We start from the raw sequence: 18,915 nt of genomic DNA, 5'->3' as shown, positions 1-18,915 counted from the left end.
TACGATCAATATTTTTTTTAATAATAACTAAATACAAAAATTGGTTGAAGATAAATCGTTATTATGTAATAGATACGTTTGAATATTATTATTCAATGCTGTAATAACTTCAATCGCTCTTAAAAATATTTAATGATTTAAGATTTAACACTAAATTTAATTTTTCTAATTTCCATTAATAAACTTGTAATATGGAATCTTGTATTTAAATTTGAAACCGTATGCATGATTATCTATGAAATAATTTGCAAATTGTAGTCATTTTTATAAAGTTAATAAAATGTTTAACTTATTTTAATACAGTAAGAACAAATTATGAGGAATCTTGTATTAAATCGATAAACCAAAATTGTATTGTTGGATTATTGGAATTGACAAAATATGTATATTACATTTATGGTACATTTTTTCTCCATAGGTATGAAGAATAATAATATTTTTTTTTTATTACCAGATGAAGTGGATTCCGACGGAGGATTGATTCCATAAATGCTGTTGTCAATTTCCACCGAGTTATCACACATCTCTTTTTTTTCTTGGTAACCGTTTTCGTCACTATCACTGTCGACTGGAAGTTGTTGCGGTGACGCGTCGACGACTGTGACGGAAATGACCGGTGGTGGCGTCGGTAGTGGGGGCAACGGTGGTTGGACCGTCTCGTAGCTGGTGTCTTCGTAGGCGGTCGTGGCGGTCGTAACAACGTCGTATATATTTTGCTCGCCACCATCAATCGTGGAGTAGTGATCGTACGGACTCTCCAATACGACATATGGACTCTCCAACACGACATTCGGCGCTTCTGTTTTGTGGGTGCCAGAGTCGGTTGACGTTAGTCGTATGTAGCGTAGTTCTTCATAGATGGATTCTTCACCGACGATGTAATTGTAGTTGTGTGAACCAATTTCGGTAGTGGTGTCAGTGGTTAGGGCAGTGGTGTCCGTGGCGAAGCCAGTCGCGGTGAGGGTAGCTTCAGCTAGGGACGCGATCACGGAATGAGTGGGAGACGCGACGACTAGAGACGACAGCAGTTGCGATGGTTGTACCTCACCGACGCTATGTCGTCCACCTTTATTGTAGGCAGGGGTGGTTGTGGTGAGAGTAGTTGTAGTGGATGTAGTTGTAGCTGGGATAGTTGTAGTAGGGGTGGTTGTAATGGAGGTACTTGTAGTGGAAGTGGTTGTAGCAGAGGTAAATTCAGTGGGGGTATTTGTAGTGGGGGTAGTGGAAGCAGCGGTGGTTGTCGTCAAAGTCGTCGGCCGTTTCCAACCATGCAGAAACGAACAGTTCGGTTTCAGCGGAAGCGGCGGCGGTGACTTGACCGGAGTTGTCGCCTCCGTTAGCTGCTGCTGCTTCAAATCTTCTCGTGGTGGCGATCGATCCCTTTCCATTGGCTGCTGTTGGTTCAAGTCTTCTCGTGGAGGTGGTCGCTGCCTTTCCGTTGGCTGCTGTTGGTTCAAGTCTTCTCGTGTTGGTGATTGCTCACTTCTCATAGGGTGCTGCAGGTTTTTTGGCGCGGGCATTGCGTTTAAAACACTTTCTAACTGAGCATCGGGATCTCTGGCAATCGATAACCGTTTGTCTTTATTCAACAAATGTCTGTCCACCGTGACGGTCGTGTCCTTTTGCAGCGGTGGCCTCCGTTCATTTCGCCTAATACTACGAGTCGTAACGATTGGCTTCGGTCCCAAAACACTGGGTTTCGACGGTTTTTTACCGTTTTCGAACTGCACTAAGAGCTTTTTGACTACGGACGACGACGTCCGCTGGTTGATAGTCTTCCGTGGTTCAGCTGCGGGATTTTTTGTAGTAGTGGGATGTAGCATGGTGATTTGCTGTTCCACTCCAGTCAGATGATCTACGACGTTCTGCTCTTCTACGACAGTCGGCTGTTGTACGGCGATATTGTGCTCCTCGGTAGTTAGATGATCTGTGACCTTCCGCTGTTCCACGGCAGACGGCTTTTGTACGGCAGTGAGATAATCCACGGAAGTCAGATGACCTGCGACTTTCCGTTGTTCTACGGTGGTCGGCTGTTGTATGGCAGTAGGATGTTCTACAGCTGTCGGCTGTTTTATGGCAGTAGGACGTTCTGCTGCTATCCGCTGGTTCGAGTTGGTCCGCACTACGACCATCTGGTTAATACAACGCTTCTTTTGCGAGGTCGACTCGAACTTCTCGACCGTGGCCCGTACCACGACGCCCTTTTCCCGAACTGCAGTGACCTTTGTCCTGGCCGTAGAGCCTTTGGCTAGCGTTTTGTTCACTTTTTTCATGATGTCCTGCATCGAGTCCCCCTGGTTGGCGTCCACCACCACCGCGTTGAACTTTGACGCCAGCTCGGCGACCATGGTGGACGGCACCGACACCCGGATCGTCTGGTAGCCTTTGAAGCTCCCTGTTCGGTTGATGTGAGGTCCAGCACCGCCACGGGATTTGAAACTCGAACGTTTTATCTTGCCACCCCCAGTAGGCAGTACGGAGCTAGTCATCATTTCTGTGATCATCACGTCGGTCCCACTAAATCATACGCAGATCCTTTTTCTGCAGCTCACGTAAACAGGGATCATTATTCCTGCGCAAAAGGAAAATATTCAATTTATTAAGATTTATAAGAATCATAAATTATACCTATATTATACTCTACAACTTCGCACTAACTTAGCCTATAGGGAGGTGGGAAAGAGTTATTTTGTAGGTTCAAACTGTCCTGGTCTATTATAGGTTACACATTTTATTCGTCATTAACTCTTAAAAAATTGTTTTTATTTCAAGTAAAAAATTATATAACCTAACTATCTAAGACATTTGTTTTTAAAATGCGCGTTGCGCATACATATTGTTTCTCGTAATATTTGTCTTGTTTAATAATTATAACCATCGATTTTATGGTTTACAAAATTATGAATAACTAATATATTGAAATCAATATGTGCCAACATAATTTTGTCTCATGTACGATTAAAAAAATTATTTAAAAAATTATTTTACGGACAATTTAACAGTTACTTGTTAACATATTATATTATGTGTAATGTGTATATTTTACCTATTATGTGTGTATATTATAAAGTCGCATTATGTATTTTGTGTGAGAACAGCTGAACAGCGTATTTATTTATGTATATATTAAATATTCTGGAAAAATGCAGTTATATTCACTCATATGTTACATAACACATTATGATTATTACACATGTATTAAGGTCGTTGAAAGGTTTCTTCGTTTTCGAAATAGTGGTTTATGACATGTTTATGTAGGTACCCAACCTAATATCTCACCATTGACGAGCTTAAATAAACTATTCTAAATAGGTTAATATGTGGTATATCGAATCGAAGCATTGTATTAATATACCAGAATGCTTTGATATAACTAAATTAAATTAAATCAATTATTCGTGAAAAGTCATGAATCCCAGAGTATCACATTTTAACAGAATATTAAAACATACTCGTTATGTTGACATGATGTAATGTGTAAATACATTGTTGCGTGATGAACCCTGAAATTAAAAAAAAAGTTTTCTTTTTGCTCATTATTTGGAACAGTTGTAAAGTACCGTTTAGGCTTTAATATATTTTATAAACTCAAACACGTATCGCGAGGTCGTCTATTCTCGAACCGGACCTTAAAAATTGTGTTATTCACGTCGTAGTACACAAGTCATGTAGTATATGTCCGTGTACGATGATAAGGCGATATTTATATTGTCGACACACCTTGGCGAGTGAAACAACTCTAGATGTTGTTGTCGTCGTCATCGTTAACGGACTGGTGATAAAAGCATAATATAGTATTGTAGACAGTGCACAGACACTGTTGTCACACACACGCACACACTAACACAAAACTCGTGCCCTATAATACACTTTGTACAGTAGCAATAGCGTAAGCATATTATTATTATGTAAAGGAATCCAACTAATTCAGGGGATCACATCGGATGATTTATCTCGTGTTAGTCAACGACTATCAACGGTAACAACACATATTTTAAATATAAAATATTTATAATTATTAATTGATGATTTGTTATTGTTGCTGATTTTTGATAATATGAATACCGAGCATAATAAATACATCTGTTTTTATTTTCAGTATCAGTTATTTCTACTAGGTAATAATACGGACAGGTACTATAATACAGAGCACACTAGATTTTAGAACTATCTTGGGAATTAAGTTTTACATCGTTTCGGAGACATTATAATATGTAGACAAATCTATGGTACATTGGTACCTATCGAATTATCAGATTCCAAAAGTAGATTAATGTATTTTTCATCTGAACCCCGAATTTTATTAATAATTATTTTATTATAATTGACACGTGTTTGTGATTTAATTTACGTATTTGACACCTGTATAATTAGTTTTCTGTGTACCTATACGGCTATACATAACGCCGCTGGCAGTGGTGAGTGGTGAAACGGTGAATAGGGTTGTGTGCATACATTGCCTACATAAACAGGTAATAATTAATAAACATACACACACACACACACACACACACACACACACCAGTGGCGTAACCAGGATTTTCTTGTGTATGTTTGTGGTGGAGGGAGGGAGAGTTATAAATCAAGAAATGCATTTCAATTACATTGTTTTTACACACATTTATACAATATGTATTTGAATATTATTATAATATAACTAACTATTATAACACATATTAATAATTAATATACTTAATATACTTACATTAAACATTTTTTTTATTTTACCGACCTAGTTTATAACCTATTATTAGTAATTATTATTTATAGGTAAGTTATAAACTAGGTCGGTAAAATAAAAAAAAATGTTTAATGTAAGTTATTATATTTACAAAGTGGGTATCTACCATGGTTCAAAGGGAGGTGGTGGGGCTGAATCAGAAGTCCATCCCTTCGTTGTGCCACTGACACACACACACACACACACACACACACACACACACACACACACACACACACACAGTTTATATTACGTATGGTGATCATTGAACCATACTCGTCTACATCTATATATAAAATACACACGTGTTCGTCGGGCGTAGGAGTGATGAGGGCAGTGCCGATGAGATAACCTTTCGAAGGCCTCGCGCTGTGCGGCAAAGACCTCAGAGTCAATATTTTGTATAATATTATGATGATGGCGACGGCAGCAGAGTCATCGAACTCTACGTCCGCGAATATCAACTCTTTATGACATTCGGTCTCCCTCCGAAAATTAATACACATGCCCGTTTCGGTTTACGCGGAGGCAGCATCCGAACCAGTGAACGCGAAAAAGTTATTTTTTAATTTGTTACCTATTTATTTGTACGTTTATATTTTATTGCGATTCAATATCAGTCACGTCTTAAAATTTAAACTGACCTACGACGATGGGTAGTTGTATCGATCATATAACACCTAAATCAAGCCAAACACACAGTTCCAACCAAACATTTACAGGACCTTTTACTTATATTATATTATATAAGGTCTCTCAATGGGATCCAGTACTCATATGTATGTATGTATGTATGTATGTATGTATGTATGTATGTATGTATGTATGTATGTATGTATGTACCTATGTATGTATGTATGTATGTATGTATGAAATTAAATTAAATATACTTACATATTTATGATATGTTTTGTTCTACTATTTTTAAGACTACACGTTTTATTGATTTGCGTCATGTAACGCGTTGTAACAAGTTAAAAAAATCACTGCCTCTTTTGTCCAATAGTATTGCTTCTTTGAATAGAAACAAGAACTATTGTGGTATGATATGATGTAGTTAAACATTAAATTAATGTCATAAAATCATACTTGAAAGTTGAAGTAACTGTGCACTTTTGTAAACTATTATAAATTATAATCAATCACTAAATAACAACTAACTACTTACTAATGTTTAATTGTACACGCTTTCGTCATACTAATTTCTATAAGTAAAAAGATTAATTATCATGATATTACCTATGTACGAATCGATCATCGAAAGATACACTGTTTTTCGAGTAATTGATATTGTTTTAAATTGTAAGCTTATCATTCCAACAATATGAATATATAGACATATAGTATAATAATATTATACATGAAATTGAAACTTGGGTTCAAATATTTTTTGTTGATTTTTAATTATTATACTATGTCTAATATATTTTATTCTTTATATTTATTAAAAGTCTAGAAAATGAATACTTTGAATAAAACATAATATTATCCATGCCAATAAAGAAATAATTACGATTTTAAACCGTATTTATATATTTTATTCCGTAATTACGTACATATTATTATTTTCATTTCACATTATTATTATTCATCTCGTATACTCAATACACATTGTAATGATTAGTTGCGTGTTTTGTATACTTATTGACTATATTTTTCGACACATTATATAATATAAAAATCACTGTCTCAACTTAACATTTTTCAGTACTTATAACTATTACAGCTTCCTATTTTTCATGTACAACACATACATATTATGTATTTATCATATTATATCGGTAATGTTTACAACCCAAATAGTCAAATTAGCTATGATCAAAAACTATGGATTGTATAGTTTGTGGTATTTAATAGTTAATTAATAATATTATTGTTTAACCAAACGTAATACACTTTTTACATCAGAATTAAATAATTAGGTGGGTATAATGGACAACGTGCAGTCTACTCAAAGTCAACAGTAAATTATTTAATATTATTATTAATTCAATAATATAATTACTTTTTAAGTATAATTATCGCTGTTAATTTTTTTATTTGAAAACTGCAATTTATTTATATAATATTAATATATAGTATAGAGAATTTATGCAGAAAATGTTTTAGTTAGTTGTCAGTAAGAGGATGCTTCAAATTAATCAATAAAAAAAAAACTGTTTAAAAATTGAAGGATAGGCTAGTTCAGCAGCAGGTGAATAATAAACGAGTTTCAACTAATATAATTAATACAAAGAAACGATTATGATTACCTATTTTAAATTATACGCTGATCAAAACTTAATATTATGTATAAAATGGTGTGAATTCCACAAAGTTTTAATCTCCTTTGTATTTTTAACATGTACGTATGTCTGAAAAACCTGTAAAGTACTATGTGTAAAAAAAATTTTAATACATTTTTGAGAATTATAAATACCTAAGTAATAAAACAACATTTTTTTATAACAAATATTGTTGATATTTCAATCCATTTAGCCATTTAAAATAAAAATATCATGACAAGAAATATAGATTTTAAATTAAAATAATTGTTTCATTTTTAGTAAAATAGATACTATTTATTATAAAATTTTTAAAAAATACTTAAAACAAGTATTTGCATTAAAATAGCCTAACTACGTTTAAACTCAACCACAATAAAATATTAAACTTTTCAACAATAGTTTTATTGTTTGTCACGTATATTTTAAGCCATTAATAATATGGCACCAATCAATCAAATTTGGGAAAAAAAACTTGTAAATTTGATGGGTATTCTACCTACTATTGAATAGAATCTATAGAACGTACATATCATATTGTTGTGAAATGAATTTTAACCTTGAAAACTATTCTTTGTTTGTTCATTTTATTAATATTATGTTCGTTTTCTATAAAATATTTTTATAAAAGAATATGCGAAATATAATATCAGTGTAAAAAACAGATAGCTATTATTGAAAGACAGATATCTATAATTTTTCTCTTCTTATATAAAACATGTAAGTATTTTAAGGGAAACATCGATTAAAAAGTTAAAAACAACTTATATTTAAAAGAAATAATTAATTTTAAAAATTTTAAATGTAGGTATTAATTTTTTCACAAATTACAATTAGTTTTAACTATCATCTACGTAAAACCTAGGTCCTAGACAAATGATAAACATGCGTTTAAGGTATTGAAAACATAGCAAATCTGTAAAATAATTTTTTTAATCAACCAAATTAATTAAGTAATTAATTTAGGACTTTTCATTTAATGCACTATAAAACCTTTAAATGCATTTAAAATACAAAAAAATGTAAGTACTTGCAATTCTTATAATACCAGATTTATGTACCTGCATAATTTAAAACTTATTAATATTTAGTCATGGAGAGAGTTTTACATTGCTTTTATGAATATAGAATTTTACAATAAGGTACATTACTTTTTAATTTATGATGGATTTACCTATTCAGTATTAGTCAAAAAAAAAAAAAAAAATGACAATCTCTTGTAAGTATCGAATAATTTAGTTTTTAGTACCCAGCCTTACTAATAAATAATAATAGGTTTATGAAAAATATCTATTTTATATTTCCAACTATACCTTTAGTGCATCAGTACAGGCTATTATCTGAGTTATTACGCGAAGGTACTTATTAGTAAGTAATTATTTTCATATGCCTATACTAGCCTATAATACTAGTATAAAGTCTTTGCTTATTATACGTTACCGTTATAATTACTCCGAATAGATAACTCGAATAAGCAACTCGTAGGTGTTCATTTTCCATGTGCATGTTTATAAATATTTTGTTATTTTGTCTCGCAATTTCTACTTTTTAATTAATGCATTTAAACTATTAATTTATTATGTAGGTACCTACTTAATCAATTATATATTGATTTCATCGTATTTACTGATTAAATGTGTAGTAAAGTCGAATAAAAACACTAAGCGCAAACCTTAGCCAAAGTTCAGTGACGATTTAAACGGTATTTGAACAAAAACAATGTAATTTCTCCAACATTATTGCAACATGAAGTCACCTACGTCGGGAAGTCTCCAATATAATATATCGAATATTAATTATTCCATTCAATCTGGATAATTACAAATAATTTTATTCTACTCCCATTTTCAACATTTCCTTGCATTTCACTATAATATTGTGCAGTAAAACAAAAACATCATAATTAAATACAATTTTTTTTTTTTATTAATAAGAAAATCCTCGGCATTTGGGTCATTAGCTGACAATTGATTACTTAGGTATATTTAACATTTTATGTCTTAACTAATAATAATAGTTGTAATATTAAAAATGGGAAAGTATGTAACCACTATACTGTATAGTTTTAGGTGTCGAGTGTGTCTACTTCATCATCAAGTAAGTCACTATAATGTACGAGTTTAATTTGAATGCTTCGATGATTATAAATTTATGGGAAAAACGTTTCTGAGTGAAGATAAAATTGTAAGTTCAAACGCTCAACTTTTGTTTTTTATTTCCAGAAATAACAACTTATGATGAACCTTATAATAAATTGTATTGCTTTCAGACGGTCACATAAAATATTTATCGTAAAATATTACTGTAAAAAAAACTTTAAAAAAAAAAAATGCTTCAAAATATATAATTTTTTTGTATAATATTTAATTTTGCCTTCCAAACATAAGAACTAGATTAACTTTCCTACAAGAAAAGATTTTGAAGATGAAAATCAAAGCATTTTTTCTATTATAAATCGTGTACTCATACACACAAAAAACACAAACGCACACATAGTAAAATCAATTCATTCATAGCTCACCTGAGAATTTAAAATAGAACAATGATTGTTGTGCTGGTTTTGAATATGATGTGTTAGCCTAGCTACCTAAATGATATTACAATAAGTTATCCATATCCTCATTTCTTTTATATATTTTTTTCCACGATTTTTAAATACTTGTAGATGGCTTTCGTGTCGACCGCAGTAGGCCACATTTCTATAAAAGTTATACAACCATTGTATTCTTCTATTGAATAATATATCAATAATTGTATTATGCACACAACACAATATAATTTCATAGAACGAGGCAGAAAGTATAAGCAGGAAGTTTTCGACAAACAAATCAATAATCATTTAAATTATTCTATTCAGGCAATCTGTAAGAAATAAATATTAGTTGAGCAACAAGTGGTTGGGCATGTGTTATTATCATATTATCATATTATTATTTATTTTTCTTTCTTTTATTTCGTTTAGACAACGAATTTTTATGTATATATCCATTACAAATGGATTCTCGGGATACCTACCTACTATCAATTCTTACGTCGTGTGCATTGTTATTCATTCGTTATTACAGGCTAATCCTAAGTAGAGAAAGCTTTCTGATAATATAGTCGAGTATAATATTTTGTTTAGTACCATCCTGCGGTTATTTCAATAACATTAACATTATCAACACCGTCACTTTTATCTCAACGGAACCTTTCTCTGGACTGTTGTCATTCGAATATACCTAATTCGATCATAAGTTATAACATAATAATATTATACCATTAAACGCGCGTGCCACGTCACGTCCGATTATAAAACAATAATTTCGCATTATCATTACCTATCCTTAATGGTTTTATTTCCAGTGTGGCGTGCTCCAAGATCTTTCTGTACGCGTAAACACCGGAAAAACCGCCGAAGCCTTCTTCGTGTGGGTTAAATTTCATTACTAAACAGCCTGTGTCGTTTAAGGCATGCACCAGTAATTCTTTAGTTATCGTGTTACAGGTGTATATCCTTTAAAAAAAAAATACTACTGCTACAATTCTTATGGTTTCTACGCGACACTGCTCTTCGTCGGTTCTATTCTACTTTCCGTTTCAAATCATCCAGGTGCATTGAATAATATTACCTTAAAATTTGATCTTCTACCATAAGTGATAAATGAAATAAGTAGTATCGATTATATTTTAAATTTAATTCATAATAAATAGCAGTACATCTATTAAAACCGTTTAAATATTTTCGACAATAAACAATTCATATAAAATATAAACCTTTAAGCTGATTTTACGCGTTTATAAAACGACCAATATTGTTGAAAAAAAACGTCCTTAAATAATGAAATTGTATGATTTGAATAAATTATAATATGCTACATGAAAACTATTTTGTTAAATATTTTAAATTAAATTAGTTAACGTCCAAAACTTAGCTTACAAAGGTTCCTGCCAATTAGTTTAAGAATTTGTGTATGTTAAAATTAGTTTAAACACATAAAATACTACATTATTTCTAACATGGTACAGAAAATTAATATTTATTAGTTAAATAAAAACTTCATTTTTCGTAAAATACCAATCTCGAGAGAGTATTATTGCTTATCCAATTTAAAATAATAACGTTTAAAAATATGATTTAGGTAAAACGTTTATAATGAAATAACCACTATTTGTCATTTATTTAGAGTACCTACTTACATACGGTGACGGATTAAAATATTGGGCAGTATGACACACCTTAAACAGCACAAATTATAAAATGTTGATTATGTTTAAAATTAGGTACCTATTTATAACAATGTAATGTAATAAATAATAATATGTATAATATTGTTTTTGGTAGTGAATAATCGTACCTATTTGTTTTAATCATAATTAGTAGTTGTCTAATATACTATTCAATGTCGTAAGTTTCAAAAGATAACAGTACTTATTGTATTTTCAACACAGAATAACAGATTAATTATGATGTGATAAATAAGTTATTCTGTGCTTTTATAATGACACCCTTTGGTTGTATACAATAATTAGTCACAGATTCAGGGGGCTTAAAGGACTTTAGCCCTTTGGAAATGTTGTGATTTTTGTACCTAATTATTTATATAATAAATAATTCATACCATGATACGTCTTGGAATCCATAAATTAAAAATATAAATTAAATTGACAATATTTTTAACAAATTGTTAGGCATATTATGTGTAATATAATCTATTAGGAATGTACTAAAATTCTAAAATTTTAATTTTCTTAAAAAATAATAGCCTCCCCCTCCCACCGCCCATTTAAGATTTATAGATCTACGCCTGTATTCACTTTATTGTATATGATCTAAGATAGCAGTGTTGTACGATTAGTGATAAAAGAATCATAATGTTTGGAACCAATATGTAATTGGCCTCCGCAGTAGAATTTCGTTTAACCGTCACCGTCGCGGTCATAAAAAAAGACAGTTTTGATTTAAAAAATCAAAAGAAAAAACGCAATAATATTTCAAAAAGTTCAAAAACATAAAAAAAGTAAATACAATTTGTAATTCTACTTTCATGCGTATCATGAAACTTAGCTTACTATACTAACTTTTTATCAATCTTAAAACAAGATATGAAAATGCTATTAAATTAATTTCCCGATTATCATAACTATCACGGCCTTTGCTAATACCTAATACTAATAACGACTAAATACTGCTATCGGTTTAAGTCATTTATTGTTTGTTTATTATTATTGCTTACAATTTATAATGTGTTCACCCCTCAGCCGGGCAATAAATATCTCATAAAAAGTGTTGCAGTACGAACATTTAGATATTTTTTTCCTCTGCAGTTTGCATACAGTAATTAATAGTAGGTAATGGTAGCGTTTAATGTACGCTATTTGAATTTTATTAAAGTATTCCTTTCATAATTGAACAAACCTCTCTTATGACTTAAAGACAAATGTATTGTTAATAGGAAATGAGATATGATCCCAATGGTGGCTCAATGTTTTGTTTAATATCTAATGTACCCAACTAAGGTCTACGGTACTATATTATAGTGTTGTTATTTTCATGTCTACTGTATTCATTATTAACACATTAAGCGATAATAGAATATAGAATTACATAAATGGAAATAGAAAAATAGTCCAAAAACGTGCGTACGGAGATTATGTATGGATATTATGTTATACATTCGACAAGTGTTATTGTATTATTTATTACTTTGCTAATGTAAGTTATTATGCAGTAGTACAAACATTGAAATTGAAAACAATGACAATTTTATTTCAACATTAATTCTCACACGATAATAAATAATAATTTATCATGTTCCAATAGAAATAAGAATGTTATTCTTTAAATAGTATGACGTATATTGTATACAACAATAAATAAAAAATATAACCAAATAGTTATCACAGAAAAAAACATGCTATCTTACAAAACATGATTACGAGAAAAAAATATTTAATTTCGGTTTTTACTACTACCGCAATATACTAGATAACAAGTTAGTTACATTGAAATATCATTAACATTATATTAGGTATATAGATTCAAATCTATTTTTTTTAGTATAAAATATATACCCAAACATATTTAAATTCGATATGAGTATAATATAATATCACTGAGTTTATTATAAATTATAATCAATGGTGATTATAATGTAATGTAGATTTTTATTGATTCTAACGAATGCAGTGACCGTCTACTATACATGCTTAACATCTTATTGCTATAGTAATGGTATATGTTAGGAAAAACTCATTATCTAATAAGCGTAATTCTGAATTCAATGTGCTTTAAACATTAAGTGCAAAATTAATAAACTAGACACTAGTGATTAGTGAAGTATAGTTTATAATGTGTATTTTTCATTTGGCCCTTGCGTTAGAATTATTATATTACATGCAAGTACCAATAAGTATACGTAAGTATATAATAATAATACCAATACGTACATAATACATTTTTTATAAAGAAATTATTATTTATTAGATTTTGTTGTAAAATACGTATCAACATATTTTTAAATCCACTGTAAAAATGTACTGACAACATTTTTCAATTGGTATCAGTGCGAAGTAAAGTCTTTTCACATAATCACATCTGTTCATTCAAAACATATTACATGAAGGAAATTGATAAAAATGTTCTCAGCCAGAAGTAAAAGAAATACATCTTCATTAAACACTGTGATTTTATAATACTAAAACCCATTGTTAAAAATGTTTGCTAACAGCCATAAAAATGTTAATTATATGGATCAATTGTATTAATTATTCTCATGTTACCACTGATCTATTATTTTAATAACTCTTATTTAATCGTAGGTGTTTCCGCTTACCATTTATTTTTCTATGCCTCTTTTTACTTCCTTACTTCCGATTCTGCCGTAATATTATATCCCATTAATACGTTATGTAATTTAATTACATTAACTTTAAATTATATCCGTCTTAAGCTTAACAAGTTAATATCAAAAACTATTGAAATCATGTCTCTGAATGGTATCGCATTATAAAATGCTTTTGTGGCAAATATATTACAGTTTAATGTTTATACGTTATATAAAAGCGTTTTCAATTTTTTCCTCTTGTTCTAACTTCCAACACTGATTATATTTTATTTTGAAATTATACTTAAGATATAAATGATACTATTAAGTAATTATTTTGCAGCTATATACTTATTAACAATTTAAAAACGTTATCTTAAACTATAAGCATAAATTATTGTTTATACTACAAATTGTTTGTTACAATATCGTCGTGTCATTTATTTTCTAAGAAATCGTCATGCTTAAATTTTGTGACGGTTCTGGAAACGAAACTATGTATATTATAATTTAATTTCATAGAATCATATTTGAACATTGAACTGAACTACAACCCGTTATATTTTTTTACCAGTAGCTCTTTTTTTCTTCTAACAATAGATCCTCAGACTTTTAGGCTATAGGTCACATACATTATTAGTATCAGAAATTAGGCATTGTAATAGACATTTCGATACATAGTATTGTGTATTCAGGTGTGTTAAGATTTCACTAATTTGAGAAGAAATCTCGTTAGATAGGTAGGTAGGTAGGTAGGTAGGTAGGTAGGTAGGTAGGTCTATAAGCCTAATCATGGTAATAATGGCAGTTGCAGTTTTCAATGATCACTGATTATATATCTAGGGTAATCATAAATCATAAATCACTAGGTTTATAATATATATATTTTATTGGACGCTGATTCTGCAGCTGTGGAAGCAATTTTCGGAGCATGCATAGTCAGAGGAAATTTGAAAGAAGAGAAACAAACATAATATATATCAGCTAGTCTCGTTGTCCTAGACCTTTCTCTTCAGGGTCTAATGTATTTTTACTTCTCTTTACTTCACTATATGCGGCGAAAAACGATAGGGCGTGCCTTACATTTCTCACGAAGTGGTTTATTTTTCACTCTTTTATTATTATACTTATTTGATTATCGAGATAATAGGTTCGATGAGATATTTCAGATTGTAAAAGTGAAAATTAAATTGCACCGTAGTAAAATTATTATATCTGCACGTATTGTGTGATACAATAGACTAATGTATTGTTATTTTGAAAATAAATGTAAGAGTGTAATATAATAGGAAGCATAATATAAGTAACTACAGACTTGCTAAAATGCATTGAAAAAAAACAATAAGAAGAAGTAGAAGAAGGTAGGTAGGGAAATATATAGGTAGCGCAGAGGACATGGCTTGTGAAAAAATAATACTTTGACATTTTGGCTATAAGACATTGTGATCTTTCATTAGCTTTAACCAAACCTGCAGTAGTGCATCGCGAAATGTTATGGTTGACTTATTTCAATAAACACTGCCAAGTTAACTCGAGCCAAACGTATCGTTAAAGAAGCAATGAGTACCTATCGGTATTAATAACTAGTTTTACATTTTTCTACGAAACCATTATGTGTAGTCGTATAATAGGTACGTCAAATTCTGTTGACATAGTATCACCAGTAAAAAACTTTATAAATATTATATAAAAGTATTAGGTATCAATTATTTAAAATATAAGTTAATTCTTTGATTTCTTTGTATTCAAATAAATATGACATAATATTGTGGTTACGCGTGTAGTATGCCAAGTTTATAATAATCACTATAAATATCGAATATCCAAACAACACTATACACCGAATTCAATAATCATAAAAAAGTTCGTGTTCAGTTAAATAAAAAAAAGAAATACGATGAAAAACGATAATAATAAGATCTATATGGCTACATATTTCAATTTTCAATACACTATATTATTATTAATCTGAGAATAAATTTATTGAGTTCATTAAAATGATTGATTAAAAGTTTAGGAGGTAGTTTATAACGATACTTTTCAATAATAGGTACTTGTGTGTACTAGATTTTATGTACAGAGTAATTCACCGAATGTCCAAGTATGCTCGCCCCCGCTTTTTCTTCAATAATTAAGTTTTCAAAATATCATTTTTGGAATTTTTAAATATACACAAGGAACATATTTTAAAATTCTTCAGATTTTTCTAACTACTTTAAGAAGTAGAGATACAAACTTCGATTTTTTTTCAAATGTGAATTCTCCTTTTCCATTGTAAATTATTTAAAGGATAATTTTCTGAAAATATTAACAAATCAAAATACAAAATTGTAGTTTTTGAATTATTTAACTTTGGATAAAAAGGTCCATGACAATGTGTTCGGAAAATATGTGGGTTATGGCGATTTGGACATTTTAGTAGCTAATATTAATCCATCAACATTTATAATATGTAAAATTGTAAAATTGGTCCAAGTATAATAAACACTAGAACCAATGTAACATATATTTTATAATTTTGTTACACTATATTTAAGGAAATTATATCTTTAGTTTAAATATTTTAAAACTGAGAAACTACTCGTTTGAATTTTGAATTAGATATACCATAATTTTTAAAAAAATTATCCTTTTTGAAATGTACCTGCATTAAAAAAAATGGGAATTTCATTTAATAAATAGAAGTTTGTATCGCAATTGGATACTCCTTAATTTATAACAAAATGTCAATAATTTAAAAAATGTCTATATTTAAAAATTCCGAAAATCAGAATTTGAAAAAATAAGTAAATTATTAAAGCAATATATGGGGATGCACACGCATGGTTTTAACTGTTATTGAACTATTGATTTATAATTTGTTTAACAAATAGGTAGTTGGAATTTTTTTATTAATGTTGTTTCCCAAAGGACGAATAGATGTATTTGCTAATGTTTAATATGACATCACTTTAATGGGTAATTCGTAGGTCATTCAAATAGTGGTTTGTGTAGGTTTATTATTTTTTGGTTCCGACGCACAGGCGGAAACATTCTTCGTTATTTTTCAATCTCAGTGGTTCAAAATGTGGACATTTCTAAATTATTTCCTATTAAAATGCAATACTCTTGCATTTCCAAAAACAAAACAAAACAAAACAAAAACCAAAATCTTTCATAAAAATATGTGTTATTTGTTGTAGTGATTCGTGTAGTGATAATCAGTCGACCTTGTACTTTCTCTCCTCCCATCTCCTAGCAGCTAATATACAGCATTCGATAACACCACGTCATCCCGTTATATTTACTATATTATATAGGAACACCTCCGAGATCCTAGTTTAAGGCCCGCCAAGACGACGTACGACGACACACACACACATCGCGTAGGTATATATTATTATAATATAACCGCATTGCATTCTAGGCACGATTCGCACCCGGCATTTCCCCCTAGGTCAGAGGCGGTTGATGCCAAACGAGAGTTAAACCCTATACCGTATCATTATAATATATCTACTGAGCGGTTTAATGATTCAATTTTTTTTAAATATTTTTAGTTTAGAAAAAAATAAACATTTATTACACCAATATCCGTATCATCGATGATTCGGAAACAATTATTATTGCAGCTCATAATGGTATTAGTCGTACACGCGGATAGGTAGGTAGGATAGAGTATAAGAAACATCAGCAAATAGAGACGGAAAAAAAATAACCGGAACGTGAGTCACGACTGATGAGCGCGAGGAGAACGTCCCGAGGCGGTGACGTTGAACTTGAATCACGGGGACCGGTAATGAAAACTTTTGTTTGAACTATTATATTATTATATGTTCCGAAAAAAAATTCCAACCGGTCAAGCGAGAAAACATTTGTCCAACGTCTAACAGCGTTTGAATAGCGTACGTTTTACTCATTGAACTAGTTTTATATTATAGTTACTACACAATATTACAGTATAGTAAAGTACTTCTTTTTGTCGGCGTGACTCATTTGCCGATAAGAATTTTGCAATGGACTTATAGTTACGTTTGTCCACGAGGAAATCCGGTTATCCGATTGAATGAATGAATGACGGAGTAAATCGCGTAATTTTGAATTTAGTTAACTTCGAGAAAGTCCCCTCAGGCATTTTAAACATTTTTATTACGGGTAGTATCTACTTATAAGTTAAAGTTATAATAAGGTGTCTTACGTATATGGTATATATTATAATTTATAATATATTATATAGCTCGAACTTACAAGAAAAGAAACTCTATTATTCGCATAATTTTAAATTTATACATGCCTACCTAATATCAGGTTCATGAATGTTACACAATAATCAATAATAACAACAATAATAATAATACCATTTTTTTTTTTTTTTCACGTGTACTATGCACAAGTATTTCAACTATAGTAAATGTGAATCGTGAATATGCAATACACAAAATTGAATTTATAATATTATATACACGGTGTGGGTAATAAAAAATATTTTTAATAAAGCCAATAAATTAACATTAAATAAACAATAATAACCAATTCAAATCATTATACAGTATGAGTTGTAATAGATTAAATGCACCAGAAAAAAATTATTAAAAGCAATTAAGCACTGACCTCATGTTTCAATGTTTAAAACGTACGCCTTGTATTATTATTATATCAATAATTTTACATGGTTGTGATAAATTATGTTATAATACTGTGTATTTAATGAGTATGTGTGTTGTTTTTGATTCCATAGTTTGAAATTGTGATTAAAAATTTAAATAAAATAGTTCTGAAATACTATCAATGCAAACCCGATATGGGCATAGTATTCATATTCCATCATAATATTGTTGATTATAATATTATTATTTATGCTATTATATTCTAAATAATTGTGTTAACAAATTGATATTAGTAGAATAATGTCAGTTTTAATATTTTTTACGAAAGCTAATTGAATTTATTATATTATGTATGTGTCGTAGACCGTATGGAAAATGAGTCTTTTTGCGAAAAGACTATGATCTTTGTAATGGGGTAGCCCGTTTGCGAACAACTTATTATTTTCCAAACGGCCTGCTGTTTTTCAGGCTTATTGCATACGGACTACCAGCATTTAGGCTTTTTAAGAACTACAATCATTATAAAAATATGATGACAA

At 30.2% G+C, this 18,915-nt stretch overlaps 1 protein-coding gene across 1 annotated transcript in view; it reads right to left on the bottom strand.

The window, feature by feature from the left end:
• LOC100168852 overlaps positions 1-18,915 on the bottom strand; it is a 40,939-nt gene that overhangs the window by 9,810 nt on the left and 12,214 nt on the right. The window contains exon 2 of the mRNA XM_001945918.5: positions 452-2,572. Within this exon, the coding sequence (XP_001945953.2) occupies positions 452-2,504 (2,053 nt within the window). The 5' untranslated portion in view covers positions 2,505-2,572. The remainder of the gene's footprint in view (positions 1-451; positions 2,573-18,915) is intronic.

Source organism: Acyrthosiphon pisum, chromosome A1 (assembly GCF_005508785.2).
Source record: "Acyrthosiphon pisum isolate AL4f chromosome A1, pea_aphid_22Mar2018_4r6ur, whole genome shotgun sequence".
Taxonomy (NCBI): domain Eukaryota; kingdom Metazoa; phylum Arthropoda; class Insecta; order Hemiptera; family Aphididae; genus Acyrthosiphon; species Acyrthosiphon pisum.
This window is presented reverse-complemented; position numbering and strand designations above follow the sequence as displayed.